Source organism: Chlorocebus sabaeus, chromosome 15 (genome assembly GCF_047675955.1).
Source record: "Chlorocebus sabaeus isolate Y175 chromosome 15, mChlSab1.0.hap1, whole genome shotgun sequence".
In the NCBI taxonomy this organism is placed as follows: Eukaryota; Metazoa; Chordata; class Mammalia; order Primates; family Cercopithecidae; genus Chlorocebus; species Chlorocebus sabaeus.
In genome coordinates, this window is record NC_132918.1 from 173887 (window position 1) to 190011 (window position 16125).

The 16125-nt window shown below is 41.2% G+C and overlaps 2 protein-coding genes and 1 pseudogene across 2 annotated transcripts; all 3 read right to left on the minus strand.

The window, feature by feature from the left end:
- LOC103221035 (putative elongation factor 1-alpha-like 3) lies at positions 1-1567 on the minus strand (annotated as a pseudogene).
- Positions 1568-10779: 9212 nt separating this feature from the next.
- On the minus strand, positions 10780-13822 carry LOC103221037 (heterogeneous nuclear ribonucleoprotein A1-like). The gene has a single exon (XM_007971710.3). It carries the CDS (start codon positions 12332-12334, stop codon positions 11372-11374), a length of 963 nt encoding a protein of 320 aa, XP_007969901.3. The 5' UTR covers positions 12335-13822; the 3' UTR covers positions 10780-11371.
- A 97-nt stretch (positions 13823-13919) lies between these two features.
- Positions 13920-15172, minus strand: CCR8 (C-C motif chemokine receptor 8). The gene has a single exon (XM_007971711.3). It carries the CDS (start codon positions 15023-15025, stop codon positions 13958-13960), a length of 1068 nt encoding a protein of 355 aa, XP_007969902.1. The 5' UTR covers positions 15026-15172; the 3' UTR covers positions 13920-13957.
- Between the last annotated feature and the right edge of the window lie 953 nt (positions 15173-16125).

Consider the following 16125-nt stretch of genomic DNA (forward strand, 5'->3'; position numbering starts at 1 on the left):
CCTTTCTGTCTGAAGGTTTTACGATGCATTATTATCATTAACCAGTCTCTTAGTGCTAAACTTAAATGGCCAATTGAAACAAACAGTTCTGAGACCATTCTTCCACCACTGATTAAGACCGGGTGGCAGGTATTAGGGATAATATTCATTTAGCCTTCTGAGCTTTCTGGGCAACTTGGTGACCTTGCCAGTTCCAGCAGCCTTCTTGTCCACTGCTTTGATGACACCCACGGCAACTGTCTGTCTCATATCACGAACAGCAAAGCGACCCAGAGATGTTTAGTCTGAGAAGCTCTTGACACACATGGGCTTGCCAGGAGCCATATCAATGATGGCAGCATCACCAGACTTCAAGAATTTAGGGCCATCTTCTGGCTTGAAGATTGAACAGCGATCAATCTTTTCCTTCAGCTCAGCAATCTTGCATGCAATGTGGGCCATGTGGCAATCCAGCACAGGGGTATAGCCAGCGCTGACTTGGCCTGGATGGTTCAGGATAATCACCTGAGCAGTGAAGCCAGCTGCTTCCATTGGTGGGCCGTTTATGCTGTCACCAGCAACGTTGCCATGATGAACATCCTTGACAGGCACATTCTTGGCATTGAAGCCCACGTTGTGCCCAGGAAGAGCTTCACTCAAAGCTTCATGGTGCATTTTGACAGATTTTATTTATGTTGTAATGTTGACTGGAGCAAAGGTGACCACCATACCAGGTTTGAGAACACCAGTCTCCACTCGGCCAACAGGAACAGTACCAATACCACCAATTTTGTGGACATCCTGGAGGGGCAGGCACGAGGGCTTGTCAGTTGGATGAGTTGGTGGTAGGATGCAGTCCAGAACCTCAAGCAGCATGGTTCCACTGGCATTGCCATCCTTATGGGTGACTTTCCATCTTTTGAACTAAGGCATGTTATCACTTGGCTCCAGCATGTTGTCACTATTCCAATTAGAAATTGGCACAAATGCTACTGTGTCAGGGATGTAGCCAATTTTCTTAATATAAGTGCTGACTTCCTTAATGATTTCCCATATCTCTTCTGGCTGTAGGGTGGCTCGGTGGAATCCATTTTGCTAACACCAACAATTAATTGTTTCACACCCAGTGTGTAAGACAGAAGGGCATGCTCTTGGGTCTGCCAGTTCTTGGAGATACCAGTTTCAAATTTACCAACATCAGCAGTAACAATCAGGACACCACAATCAGCCTGAGACATCCCTGTAATCATGTTTTTGATGAAGTCTCTGTGTCCTGGGGCATCAATGATAGTCACATATTACTTGCTTGTGTCAAATTTCCACAAGGAGACATCAATAGTGATACCACGTTCACGCTCAGCTTTGAGCTTATCTAAGAACTGGGCATACTCGACGGAGCCCTTTTCCATCTCAGCAGCCTCCTTCTCAAATTTTTCAATGGTTCTTTTGTCGATGCCACCGCATTTGTAGATCAGATGACCAGTAGTGGTGGACTTGCCCAAATCTACGTGTCCAATGACAACAATGTTGATATGAGTCTTTTCCTTTTCCATTTTTGCTTTTAGGGGTAGTTTTCATGACACCTGTGTTCTGGTGGCAAATCCGGTGTGAAAAAGCTCCTTTCTTTTTGATAAAAGCCATTTTAACTGTGGTGAGATGGTATCTCACTGTAGGGTTTTCTTTGTCTTTTTTTTTTTTTTTTTTTTTTTTTGAGCTGAAGTCTTGCTCTGCTGCTGAGGCTGGAGTACAGTGGTGTGATCTCAACTCACTGCAACTTCTGCCTCCCGGATTCAAGTGATTCTTCTGCCTCAGCCTCCCTAGTATCTGGGAGTACAGGTGAATGCCACCATGCCCAGGTATTTTCTGTATTTTTAGTAGAGACCGGCTTTCGCCACGTTGGCCAGGCTGGTCTTGAACTCATAACCTCAAATGGTCCGCCTGCCTTGGCCTCCTAAACTGCTGGGATTACAGGCATGAGCCACTGGGCCCAGCCTCATTGCAGTTTTGATTTGCATATCTCTCATGATTAGTGATGCTCAGCATTTTTAAACTATACCTCTTGGCCATTTGTATGTCTTCTTTTGAAAAATGTCTATTCAGATCTTTTGCCTTCCTCCCCTTTTTTTGAGAGATGGAGTCTCACTCTGTTGCCCAGGCTTGAGGGCAGTGGCATGATCATAGTTCACCATAACCTTGAAATCCTGGGCACAAATGATCCCTCTGCTTCAGAATCCCAAAGTGCTAGGATTATTGCCCATTTTAAAATGTAATTATTTGCTTTTTTCCTATTAAGTTGTTTGAGCTTGTTATATATTTTGGTTATTAATTCCTTGTCTGAGGGATAGTTCACATATATTTTCTCCCATTCTGTGGGTTGTCCCTTCAGTTTGTTGATTGTTTCCTTTGCTGTGCAGAAACTTTTTAGTTTAATATAGTTCCATTTATCTGTTTTTGTTTTTGTTGGCGGTGCTTTTGAGGTCTTAACTATAAAATCTCTGCCTACACAACTGTCCTCAAGTGTTTCTCTTATATTTCCCTCTAGTGGGTTTATAATTTCAGGTCTTACATTTAAGTTTTCAATCCATCTGGAGTTGATTTCAGTATATGGTAAGAGATAGGGGTCTAGTTTCATTCTTCTGCACATTCAGTTTTCCCAGCACCATTTATTGAAGAGACTGTCCTTTTCCCATTGTATGTTTTTGGTGCCTTTGTCAAAAATGAGTTGGCTGTAAATGTGTGACTTTTATATCTGGGTTCTCCATTCTTTTCCATTGGCCTATGCATCTGTTTTTAGCCAGTACCTTGCTGATACAGTGTTGTAGTGTATTTTAAAGTCAGATAGTGTGATGCTTCCAGCTTTGTTCTTTTTGTTCAGGATTGCTTTGGCTATTTGACATCTTTTGTGGTTCCATACAAATTTTAGCATTGTTTTTTCTCTTTCTGTGAAGAAAATCACTGGTATTTTGATATGAGTAGCATTGAATCTGTAAATCATTTGGGGTAGAATTGTCATTTTAACAATAAGAATTCTTCCTCCAATTCATGAACATGGAATATCCTTTCATTTTTTGTGTCTTCTTCAATTTCTTTCATCAGCATTTTATAATTGTTTATATAGAAGAAAATTCACACATTCAATGCTATCCCTATCAAATTACCAGTGATATTTTTCACAGAAATAGAAAAAACAGTGCTAAAATTTGTATGGAACCACAAAAGATGCCAAATCACCAAAGCAATCCTGAGCAAAAAATTTTCTTTCACTTTTTTGGTTAAATTGATTTATAAGTATGCTTTACTCTTTTTATTTTATTTTTTCTTTTTTTTTTGAGATGGAGTCTTGCTCTGTCACCCAGGCTGGAGTGCAGTGGCCAGATCTCGGCTCACTGCAAGCTCCGCCTCCCGGGTTCACGCCATTCTCCTGCCTCAGCCTCCCCAGTAGCTGGGACTACAGGCGCCCGCCACCACGCCCAGCTAATTTTTTTGTATTTTTAGTAGAGACGGGGTTTCACCGTGTTCCCCAGGATGGTCTCGATCTCCTGACCTCGTGATCCGCCCATCTCGGCCTCCCAAAGTGCTGGGATTACAGGCTTGAGCCACCGCGCCCGGCCGGGATTGCTTTCTTAATTTCTTTTTTCAGATTGCTGTTGCCATATATAAATGCTGTAATGATAATGAAGTAAATTCAGCAAGAGAATGTAACAATTATAAGTATCTATGCACCCAAAACTGCAGCACCTATGTGTATAAAGCAAATGTTAATCGATCTAAAGGGAGAGATGGGCTGCAATACAGTAATTGTAGGAACTTCAGCACCCGGCCTCGTACTGCATATTATGATTTTGTATTTTGCAACTTTACTGAATTCATGTATTAGTTCTAACAAGTTTTGGAGTCTTTATGTTTTTCTAAATATAAGATCATGCCCTCTGAGTACAAGGCTAATTTGACATCTTCCTTTCCAATTTGGATGCCTTTTATTTCTCTCTTTCCTGACAGCTCTGGCCAAGACTTCAAGTTTTATGTTGAATCAAAGTGGTGAAAGTGGCCATCCTTGTCCTGTTCCAGATTTTAAAGGAAAGGCTTTCAATTTTTTCATGTTCAGTTCAATGTTGGCTGTGGGCTTGTCATATATGGTCTTCTTTAGTTTCAGGTATGTTCCTCCTATACCCAGTTTGCTGAAGGTTTTTTTTTTTTTTTGAGGCGGAGTCTCGCTCTGTCGCCCAGGCTGGACTGCAGTGGCCGGATCTCAGCTCACTGCAAGCTCCGCCTCCCGGGTTCACGTCATTTCCTGCCTCAGCCTCCCGAGTAGCTGGGACTACAGGTGCCGCCACCTCGCCCGGCTAGTTTTTTGTATTTTTAGTAGAGACGGGGTTTCACCGTGTTCGCCAGGATGGTCTCGATCTCCTGACCTCGTGATCCGCCCGTCTCGGCCTCCCAAAGTGCTGCGATTACAGGCTTGAGCCACCGTGCCCGGCCTGCTGAAGGTTTTTGTCATAAAGCGATGTTGAATTCTAGCAAACGCTTTTTCAGCATCTATTGAAATGATTGTATGATTTTTGTTCGTGGTTCTGTAAATTTGGTGTATCACATTTATTTATTTACATACATTGAAACATTGTTGCATCCCTGGAATAAATACCACTTGATCCTAGTGAATGATCTTTTTAGTGTATTGTTGAATTTAGTTCGCTCTTTTTATTTATTTATTTTACTTTTTTGAGACAGAGTCTCATTCTGTGACCCAGGCTGGAGAGCAGTGGTACAATCTTTGCTCACTGCACTAAACCAGTCCAAACCAAGACACGTCCATTCCAGGATCAAGGGGCAATCAAAACCTAACTACAGGATGATTGATAATGATGGTTTTAAAGAAAGATCTTGATCAAAAGAAGGAAATGTAAAAGTTGTCAGAATCAAAATGCAGTCACTTGTGTTAGGAAACAAAACAAAACAAAACCCTAACAAATAATGCCAGGGAAGTTTACGAAGGGAGGGTTCTCATGCATAAATCCCTGATAAAAAGAACTATCACAAAAGATTCTGCAGAAACCACAAACTTGCACCAAGGCCATCACATCTTTACACACACAAAAAATACGTCTTTGAGTATATCTGCCCGCAACTGCCTGTTTAACCTCAAACTAGCATCACCTTGTTATTGATTATTGTAGCCAAGGATAATTATCTCAAAACAATTATATAATCCTCCTCATGTTTCCTTTAGAAAGCTTTGTCTTTCTTTACTTGCCTGAATATGTACCTGCACATAGTTTACTGTGGCACATGTATTTCTATTGCAATGCTCTATTTCTGAATAAATATCTTCCTTTAGGGAGCCTCTCTGTTTATTATTTAGGTTGAGAGAGTAAAAGTGCTAACACCCAGATAACTAAAGTTCAAGGGAAAAGAGAGAGAGAGAGACAGAGAGAGAAAGAAATGGAAAGGAAGAACTATTTGAATAAAGAATGGAGATCTCTCAGGGTTAAAGAAAAGCCAGAGTGGCTGGAATGTCACAAGTAATGCAGGTAATGAGAGGAGTGGGATAATGTGAAGAGGAATGGTGTACAGAGCTGACTCTGTAGGGTTTTATATTCTGTGTTGAAGAGTTTTTGTGTTTATTTTTGTTTCTAGAGGAGGATCGCATTTTATTTTTTTTGTTTTTTTCTATTTATTTTTGTTTTATTTTTTTGAGACAGGGTCTCACTCCGTCACCCAGGCTGGAGTGCAGTGGTGCGATCTTGGCTCACTGCAACCTCTGACTCCTGGGTTCAAGTGATTGTCCTGCCTCAGCCTCCCCAGTAGCTGGGGCTACAGGCATGTGCCACCACACCTGGCTAATTTTTGTATTTTTTGGCAAAGACAGGGTTTCACCGTGTTGTCCAGACTGGCCTCGAACTCCTGACCTCAAGTGATCTGTAAGAATGGTTGCATTTTAAAATTAAGTTATAATTTACACACAGTGAAATTTACCCTTTATCTTTTTATGCTGTGTCATGAGAATGTTGCAGAGCAGAAAAATAGAAAGACCCTAAAAATATTTCTGAATTTTGTTTTATACAACTCCAAACTTACACGGGAAGAATCTTAAAGAAATGGACAGTAGGAATGATTTTTCCAGTCTACAATGAGAATGTCCTCTGTGGAGGGGGAGAAGGAACTAGTGGAGACAAGAGGTCTGCATATTCTGGAGCCAGTAAGACAACAGCTCTCACACACCAGCATCTGACGTGATCTTGAGGGAATGTAGGAGAGGATCCAGGACTGAATTAAGATTTTTAAGTGTTCTAAATTCTGTTAGCTCCCTTTTCTCCTCACATTTCTGACACCTTACTCTAATTTTGTTGATATCAGATGGAGATCCTACTGTAGTGGGATTGATAAGGAATCAGAGAGACCAATGGGGTTCAGGAGGGTATTTATTATTTGGGTGCACCAGCCCAGTTGGATTAACATCCAAAGGACTGAGCCATGAACAAAGAGTTACGTTACCTTTTAAGCATTTAATAGGGTGGGGAGAGATCTGTGCAGGGGGAAGCATATTACAGAAGTGAGAAACAGAGACAATTATTCAATTAATTGAGCCATGCATTATATCATTTCTTACTTTTCAAGGAAAAACGTGTTTTATGACTTGAGTTTATCTGTCTAGTGACCTTGCAGCTGCACAGCTAGAGAAACAGGGTCTTCATAATGCCTGGTGAAGGAGGAGAGATAAGGCTCACTAGCCACAGAAAAACAGGCAGTTAATTTTTAAAGGACTCCAGTTCTTTCTTTTTCTCAGGGGGAATTGGGTTTTCCTACATACAACTGAGTTTCTGCTTACAATTTCTTTAATTTCTTTTAATTCCTGCTCCATTCCCCTCTTTGGTGCTTTTTATAACAAAGGTGTTACTAGAAAGCATCACTTTTTGCCACCTCTTTGTGGAGCTGAGCTTTTTCTTTTGCTGGCAGCGGCTGATATTTGGTTAATGCCATTGACTATGCCGTAGTGTGTCGAGTTACTACTGCCTTTATAGTTGATTGAATACTCTTGATAAACAGTGGTAAAAGGCAAGGAAGGATGAGGCAGATGCCAGGAATAAGCAAGAACCTACCAATGAGGGTTTTGAATCTTTTAAAGGTTGATAACCATTTTCCTAACAAGGAATCTGGGGACCACCTGGACTAAGTCTGAACTGGAACATGGGCCAACTCGCGCATTCTAGCTGTGATTTCCATGATAGCTTGGCCATTATCATCGATTTCTAGGCAACAGTTGGTTAAATTAAATTTTCCACGTACTCTTCTTTTTGAGGTTAAGAGGTAATCTAAAGCTAATCTATTTTGATGTATAGCATTTCTTATTTGTGTTGCTTGTATTGCCAATAAATCTAATGCCCTTGATGTTTCATTGGTTATAATTTCAAGGACTACCTGCAACTTTATGATGTGGTTGAGCATATAGATTGGGGTGTGGTATCTCCATGAACCATCTTGTACCCAGGTAGCTGGCCTATAATATTTAATGATTCTTTCAGGAGGCCATTCATTATCTTTTCAGTCTTCTATGTCCACATCTTTTTAACATCTGTATCTATTTTTGTGATTATGCTTCTAGTTTTTAAAAATTTTTATCATAAACTGAATATCTTAAGAGTTCCCCTTGCTTTGGAGGAATTAGAAAGAAGGATGGCTTGATTGTTCCTAACACACTTGCCCCTGTCCATTTAGCTAGCAGTTGCTGATATGCCCGTGTTGTACAGATTCAATATAGCCCAAAGGGTGCTTTCCAAGCATTTGGAGCCTCTAGCTGATGTCAAGAGTGGTTTAGAGTGGAGAATTGAGAGAAAGGGTTTGGATCCGGTAAGTAGGAGTCATTCTGGGCATTTCTCTATAGAGTTTTGTTTTTAGTCTTATCATAATACTGTTGCCCTGGGCAGGTTGTTTCTCTTATTGCCTCTGTGAAAGCCTTTCCCCATTGGGCGATACAGTACTTTTTAATTATGGAGGTTTTTAACAACCAAACACTGGCTGAGGCTGTTGGTTTACTGGCAGGGTTAGGCAAAGTGAAGTTATCTCATGGCTTTAATTCCTTTGCCTCCCATGGCCAATGGTTCCCCATATTAGTTTTTTTACATACATAGCATGACGAAATTCTTAAGCTGCCAGCTATGTTTTCAGCTAGTTGAGCAAATAAGTTTTTGGTTAATGGGGGAAGCTCAGGTACTGGCTGATCAAAATGCTTGTAGAATGACTTGTGGACCTGCAATTGCAGGGTTGGATGCATTTGAGTCCTCCTAGTCTTTTTGACAATCAGTAGTGGAACTTCAAGGCCTGCTTCTTGTCTATCAACTCGTAATAGTGCTGTCTGTCCTGCAGACCAAAAAGGTAGCTCTAGCTTTAAGATAGTAAAATTTAAAGGATTGCATGTCCTTGTCTTACAATTTGGTTTGGTTGACATACTCCTTAGTAGAGCAGTCCTTCCTGAATATAAATGTTGGAGCTGTGTTAGCATAGACCATTGAATGTTACAGTGTGGGCATCCGATTTGTGGTTTTCTGTACAGATGTTTAGGACCGTTGTGCTAAACCTCTCTTGTGTTAAACCATTGCAGACTGCTTCTGGTTTTTTCAAGATTATGAACGTATGCGGCATGGCAGGCATCCACATACAAGTAAATAGGTCTTTTATAGGAGGGAAGGGCTTCTTTGGTTCAAGCTATAACCTCTCCTTTTTTTTTTTTTCTCCTCTGATTTAATGGGTACCTCAAACCAGAATTCATAGGGTAAGAGTTTAGGGTTATAACATACATATAGCTGATTATTTCCTGGGTCACAGACTGAATAGGTGGCCTGTTTGTATGTGCAGGTTCCTAACTTGGTTTCTGTACATTTATAGTAGGTATGGTACAATAGAGTTTTAACTATGGTATTTCTTACCCAGGTAGTGTGTACACAATGTGGGCATGTTTCTAAAGATTTCTCCTTTTTTACTATAGGCAGAAATGGTAAGAACATTAGTGTATGTAATAGAAAAATGCTTACACTACACATAGGCATGGCAAACCTTCCTCTGGGCATAGACATTTGCAGCATTTGCAGTAATAACATGACAACAGAACAATCAGTATTGACAGAATTATAACTAGGCTTATAAATTGTATTTACATTTACTTATCCAGAGATGGTCCTCTTAGCTTTGACTGTGCATAGATTAGTCAGCTTCTGGGATGTGACTAGAGCAGAGCTTGCGGGATCCTCAAGCTTTAGCCATGTGTAGACCGACCAGCTTCCGGTGTGGTCAGTGTAGGGCAGTTGTCCTTCTTACCAGTGGTTGGATTTTGCCATAGGACTATGCGGGTGGAGCGATCTGGGTATTTTTTGTGAATCCACTGGTCGTCGTTAGGAGTTACTGCTGCCGCTGGTTTCAGCCAGCTATGGTGAATTGAAAGTGTGACGCCTACAACTTTAACGGCAGTGGGAGTAGATATGATTACAATATGGGGCCTATCCTACATGGGTTCTAGAGAGGTTGGATTCCATTTATTAACTTAAACAAAGTCCTTATACAACATATGCCCTAATCACAAGAAAAACCAGTGTGGCTCTATTAATGCTGAGCATAGTGGATATTAAGACAAGAAGTATTACCGGAGAGAAAGAGGCATTTCATAATGCTAAAAGAGTCGATTCAATAAAAAGTCATGACAATGCTATTTATGCATTCCCCTAATAGCATAGCTTCAAGATATATACTGCACAAATTAACATAATTAAAATGAAAAATAGACAAACTTCCAATCATAGTTAAATATTTTAACATACACACTGAATATCCCTTATCCTAAATTCTTGGGATCAGAAGTGTTCCAGATTTTGGGTTTTTTTTTTTTTTTTAGAATTTGGAATATTTGTGTATATATAATGAGATATTTTGGGGATGGGACCCAGGTCTAAACACAGAATTCATTTATGTTTTATATATACCTTATACACATAGCCTGAAGGTAGTTGTATTAGTCAGGGTTCTCCAGAGGAACAGAACTAATGGAATATATATATATATACACATATGTATACATACATATATATATATATGAGTTTATTAAGTATTAACTCACATGATCCCAAGGTCCCACAGTAGGCCATCTGCAGGCTGAGGGGCAAGGAGAGCCAGTCCGAGTTCCAAAACTGAAGAACTTGAGTCTGATGTTCAAGGGCAGGTAGCATCCAGCACGGAAGAAAGATGTCAGCTGGGAGGTTAGGCCAGTCTCTCTTTTCACATTTTTCTGCCTGCTTATATTCTGGCCATGCTGGCAGCTGGTTAGATGGTGCCCATCCAGGTTAAGGGTGGGTCTGCCTTTCCCAGCCCACTGACTCAAATGTTAATATCTTTTGGCAACACCCTCACAGACACACCCAGGATCAATACTTTGTATCCTTCAATCCAATCAAGTTGACACTCAGTATTAATCATCACAGTAGTTTTATGAATTTCATTTTATTTATTTATTTATTGAGACAGAGTCTCATTCTGTTGCCCAGGCTGAAGAGCAGGGGCACGATCTCTGCTCACTGCAACCTCTGCCTCCCAGGTTCAAGTGATTCTCCTGCCTCAGCCTCCCAAGTAGCCAGGACTATAGGCACAAGCCACCACACCTTGCTAATTTTTGTATTTGTATTTTTATTTTTTCAAAACAATTAAATCATTTATTAATTACACATGATAATGGATGATACACAAGCTTCATTCCCATCTATAATTTTACCTGGTACCGTTATTCAATTTAGATATATTGGATAGGATGCGCCAGCAATCATTTTTATAACCAATAATTCCGTGATTTTGCTTGGGTAATCCCTTTCAATGGTGAGCTTCAGGTCATAATAACTGTCAGTTCAACTATACCAGGGTTTCTGAAGACAATGGCATCTCCACCCAAGCAGGTTGTATATAAATTCCAAATAGAACCTGGCATCACCCTGAAAGAATTCTAACTTCACACTGCTGGGGGAAATTTAACAAGATGGTTTCAGAGTAGACTAACTTTACACAGCACATTAGAAAAATAAAAGACATTTATCCAGCGTCATGATCAGACTATTACATTTAGCAATCAACAGCGTGGGTGTGCAAAAAAAAAGAAAAAAAAATCTACGTTAAGACCCTTTGTTGGAATGCTTTACACTTTCCACAGAACAGAAACTAAAATAACCATTATACAATTAGTCACAAATACAGTACTTGAGATTTTTTGCTCATACACATGAGTATTTGTCTAAAACATGTCTTCTTTGTAGCAGCTAGGCCCTGCCACTGCTATGCTTGGTTGAGTTCACAAATCTGTTGTCACCTGTAGCTTCCCTATCACTTCTCTGGCTCTCCTCTCCTGCCAAGCTTTGTTTCCTAATTAAAATCTTCTGCCACTGCCATAGCTACTGCTGCTGCTGGAACTGTCATAGCCACCTTGGTTTCGTGGTTTGGCCAAGTATTGGCCTCCACCACCATAGGGGCCAGAGCTTCCGCCTCCAAAGTTTCCTCCCTTCATGGGTCCAAAATGTGAAGACTGATTGTCATAATTGACAAAATCATTGTAGCTTGTACCACCTCCAAAATTGCTTCCATCATTACCAAATCCATTATGGCCATCCCCGCTGCCACCATATCCACCACCACCATGGCTGCCACCAAAGCCACCATAACCACTGAAGTTTCCTCCACCACCAAAGTTGCCATTCCCACCAAAATCACCTCCACGACCACCACCAAAGTATCCAGAACCACTTCGACCTCTTTGGCTGGATGAAGCACTAGCCATCTCTTGCTTTGACAAAGCTTTCCTAGCTTCATAGTTATGGCCATTCACAGTATGGTATTTCTGAATGACAGTCTTATCCACGGAGTCATGGTTGTCAAAGGTTATAAAGGCAAAGTCCCTTTTCTTGCCACTGCCTTGGTCAGTCATGATTTCAATCACTTCAATTTTCCCACACTGTTCAAAATAATCTCTTAGGTGATGTTCTTCTGTGTCTTCTTTAATGCCACCAGCAAATTTCTTTTTCACAGTTAAGTGTGCACCTGGTCTTTGAGAATCTTCTCTTGAGACAGCTCTCTTTGGTTTCACAGTTCTTCCATCTACCTTGCGTGGCCTTGCATTCATGGCTGCATCCACCTCGTCCACAGTGGCATATGTGACAAACCCAAAGCCCCTGGAGCACTTGGTGTTTGGATCTCTCATTACCACACAGTCCGTGAGCGATCCCCGTTGCTCAAAATGGCTCCTCAGGCTCTCATCGGTTGTTTCAAAGCTCAACCCTCCAATGAAGATCTTCCTCAGCTGTTCGGATTCTTTAGGAGACTCTAACTTAGACATGATGGCAGTGAGAAGAGAGACTCTAACGGTGCTTCTTCGGTGGCATTTACAGGCAGAAAGGCTAATTTTTGTATTTTTAGTAGAGATGGAATTTCACCATATTGGCCAGGTTGGTCTTGAACTCCTGACCTCAAGTGATCTACCCGCCTTGATCTCCCAAAGTGCTGGGATTACAGGGGTGAGTCACCGTGCCCAGCCAAAATTTTTAATAATTTTTGTGCATGCAACAAAGTTTGTGTATGTTGAATCATCAGAAATCAAAGAATATTTGTGGCGGTTTGGCACCATCATCTTTCCTGACTCTGAACTTATCTGAAGTATGCCATATATGTTGTTGCCAACACTTGGAACACAAAAACTAAAGACGTAGTTGTGCATGCCTGGCACAACCTCTACCCTGTGATTGTGTCTACTGATGATGTTGAACTAGTGGTAACTTTGAAGGATTCTGTATGTCAAGTGAAAAAAAAAAGTCTGACCTTACATATGCAAAAAAATATACCTCCAGAGTCTGCAGTAGGCTGAAAGAAATGGATATTGAAGTTTTTGACATCAATAATGAGACTGATATTCATTGACTGATGGTGAAACAGCAGAAATGGTTCTGAATCAAGGTGATTCAGATATTGAGTAAATCGTTGATACTACTGATAAGCAATCATTTTCTTACACTTACTCACACATAAGTACTTAAAAGTAAAAAATATGACACACCATTAATAGTGAAAAAGCAACGTGTTCATGGTAACTAAGCAGCAGTAGCATCAGCAGAATACCTGTATCAGCTGTTAAACAATAGCAACAACCAATAATGGTAAGCTTTCAGTCTCTACTTATGATACTGAGTTTTTTTTGAAAGGTTACCATCCACTATATATTTTTTATTTTTTTCCTGTAGTTACATACCAATATATTTTATTTTATTTTTATTTTTTATTTCTTACATGAGAAGAAACATCAGACACAGTTTAGGGATGAGGAAGTGGGTCCTCCAGGGAAGGCATTCTGTTTGATGGCTTTTAAACGTCTCCTCTAGAGGCATCATCAGCAATGGTTTTTGTCTAGAAGTCTCTGTTTGATTTAATAAGCTGACATAATTTCTTGTTCTGTTATGAATGCATGCTGCTCTAGTCCTTCCATAAGCCTGTCAAATATTTTCACCATGTCATCGACAGGCACTTTTATGCAGTATTAACAGCATCATCTTCATTGTCACTGTAATCACAATCACCTTGATTCAGAATCACTTCAGCTGTTTCACCATCAGTCAACGAATAGACAACTGGAAACTTCAATATCCACTTCTTCCAGCCTACCGACAGGCTCTGGAGGTATATTTTTGCATATGTAAGGAGGTCAGACATCTTTTCTTTTCACTTGGCACACAGAATCCTTTAAAGTTACCACTTGTTCAGCATCATCAATAAACACAATCACAGGCTTGAGGTTGTGCCAGGCATGCACAACTATGTCTTTAGTCATTGTGTTCCAAGTGTTGGCAACAACATATATAGCATTCTTCATGCTGAACTTTTTTTGGAAACCTTTCACACCCACAGCTCTGCTCACTGCTACTAGAATGCCATTCAAGAAAATGTGTTTATATTTAGTCTTCACTGATCCTCACAAAATGTAGTCTATGCTGGAGGAACGGGAGGAGTGCTGCTGGCAGGATGATGACTTTTCACAGCTCTCCCTAGGCATTTGTCTTCCTAGGTAGATGAAGATATGGCTGCAACTTTTCTGAAATATTTCTGAGAGGTGTTTCTTGAACTTCTCCCCTACAAAAGCATAGATAACAGGGTTCACACAGCAGTGAGTAAAGGAAATGATTTCTGTGACATGGGTGGCATAATTCAGTTGTTGACTTATGCTACATCCATCCAAGATGTGCATACTGTGCAAGGAAGTGAGGAAAAGAACCACGTTGAATGGGACCCAGAAAAGTAAAGATGCAATGACCACAATGAGCACCAACCTGATGGCCTTGGTCTTGTTGTGGTTTTGACACCTCTTCAGCTGGTGCAAGATTTTAATGTAGCAGAACATAAAGATGGTGAATGGGATCAACAAGCCTAAAATGTTCATTTCAAAGTTGGTGAAGATCTTCCACTTCAAAGTCTGTTGATTGTAAAATGAATAACACTGTAGAACACCATCTTCAGAGGCCACTTGGTAAAACACTAGCAATGGGATGGTAGCCATAATGGCAGTTAGCCATACTGCCAGGCTCAGGGTTGTGCCCATCCTGATCGTCCTCACTTTTATGGCATACACGGCATGGACAACAGCCAGGTACCTGTCCACACTCATGAGGGTGATGAAAAACATGCTGCTGTAGAAGCCAAGGTAATAAAAGCCAGACACCACTTTGCACATTACAGTCCCAAACACCCACTGATCCAGCTGATAGTAGGTCTGAAAGGGGAAGGAGAAGACAAAAAGCAGGTCAGACAGGGCTAGGTTCAAGAGGTATATGTCTGTGATGTTCCTCAGCTTCTTGCAGACCACAAGGACCAGGATGACCAGGCTGTTTCCCAGAAGACTGAATACAAACAGGAGGCAATAAAAGACAGCAAGGAGCAACTTGTCGTTTCTCTGGATAAGTTCCCCATCACAGGGGCTTGAGAGGCTATCAGGGTAGTAGTAGTCGGTCATTGTTGTCATGCTGGGGTCAAGTGTATAATCCATCAAGGCAGCGGGACCTGGTCACAGAGACACATAAAAGACACTCACTCCTTAAAAACATTTTTATTTTTTAAAAATTAGGGGGATGTTATGGACTGAATTGTGTCCTGCACAAATTCACACGTTGAAGTGCTCCACCCCTGGTGTGGGTGTGACTATTTAGAGATAGGGTGTTTAAAAGGTAATTAAGGTTAAGTGATAGGCTGGGAGCTGTGGCCCACGCCTGTAATCCTTGTACTGTGGGAGACCGAGGTGGGCGGGTCACCTGAGGCCAGGGGTTCAAGACCAACCTGACAAACATGGCGAAACCATGTCTCTACTAAAAAATACAAAAATTAGCCAGGCGCAGCAGGTGCATGCCTGTAATCCTAGCTACTCAGGAGGCTGAGGCAGGAGAATCACTTGAACCCAAGAGGCGGAGGTTGCCGTGAGCCGAGATCGCACCACTGTACTCCAGCCTGGGTGACAGAGTAAGACTCTGTCTCAAAAAAAAAAAAAAAAAAAAAAAAAAAAAGGTTAAATGAGGTTATAAAGGCAGGGCCCTGGCTCTCACAGTGTCTCACACCTTTATCCCAGCACTATGGAAGGCTGAGGTAGGCGGATCACTTGAGGCCAAGAGTTCGAGACAAGCCTGGCCAACGCTGCAGAACCCTGTCTCTACTAAAATTACAAAAATTAGCCGGGTATGGTGCCACACACCTGTAATCCAAGCTAGCTTGGGAGGCTGAGGCACGAGAATTGCTTGAACCCAGGAAGTGGGGATTGCAATGGGTCAAGATCACGCCACTGTACTCCAGCCTGGGTGACAAAGTGAGACTCTGTCTCAAAAAAAAAAAAGAAAGAAAACAGAAACGAAACCAAAAAAGGCAGGGCCCTAATCTGATAGAGCTAGTGTCCTTAATAGAAGAGAAAGAGACACAAGAAATTTCGCTCCTCTTGTGCATGGAGTAAAGACCATGTGAGGACACAGCAAGAAGGCTGAAATCAGCAAGCCAGGTAGAGAAGCCTCACCAGAAATCAACCGCATTGGCAGTTTGATCTTGGACTTTCAGCCTTTAGAAGTATGTTAAACAACACTTTCTGTTGTTTAAGCCACTCAGTCT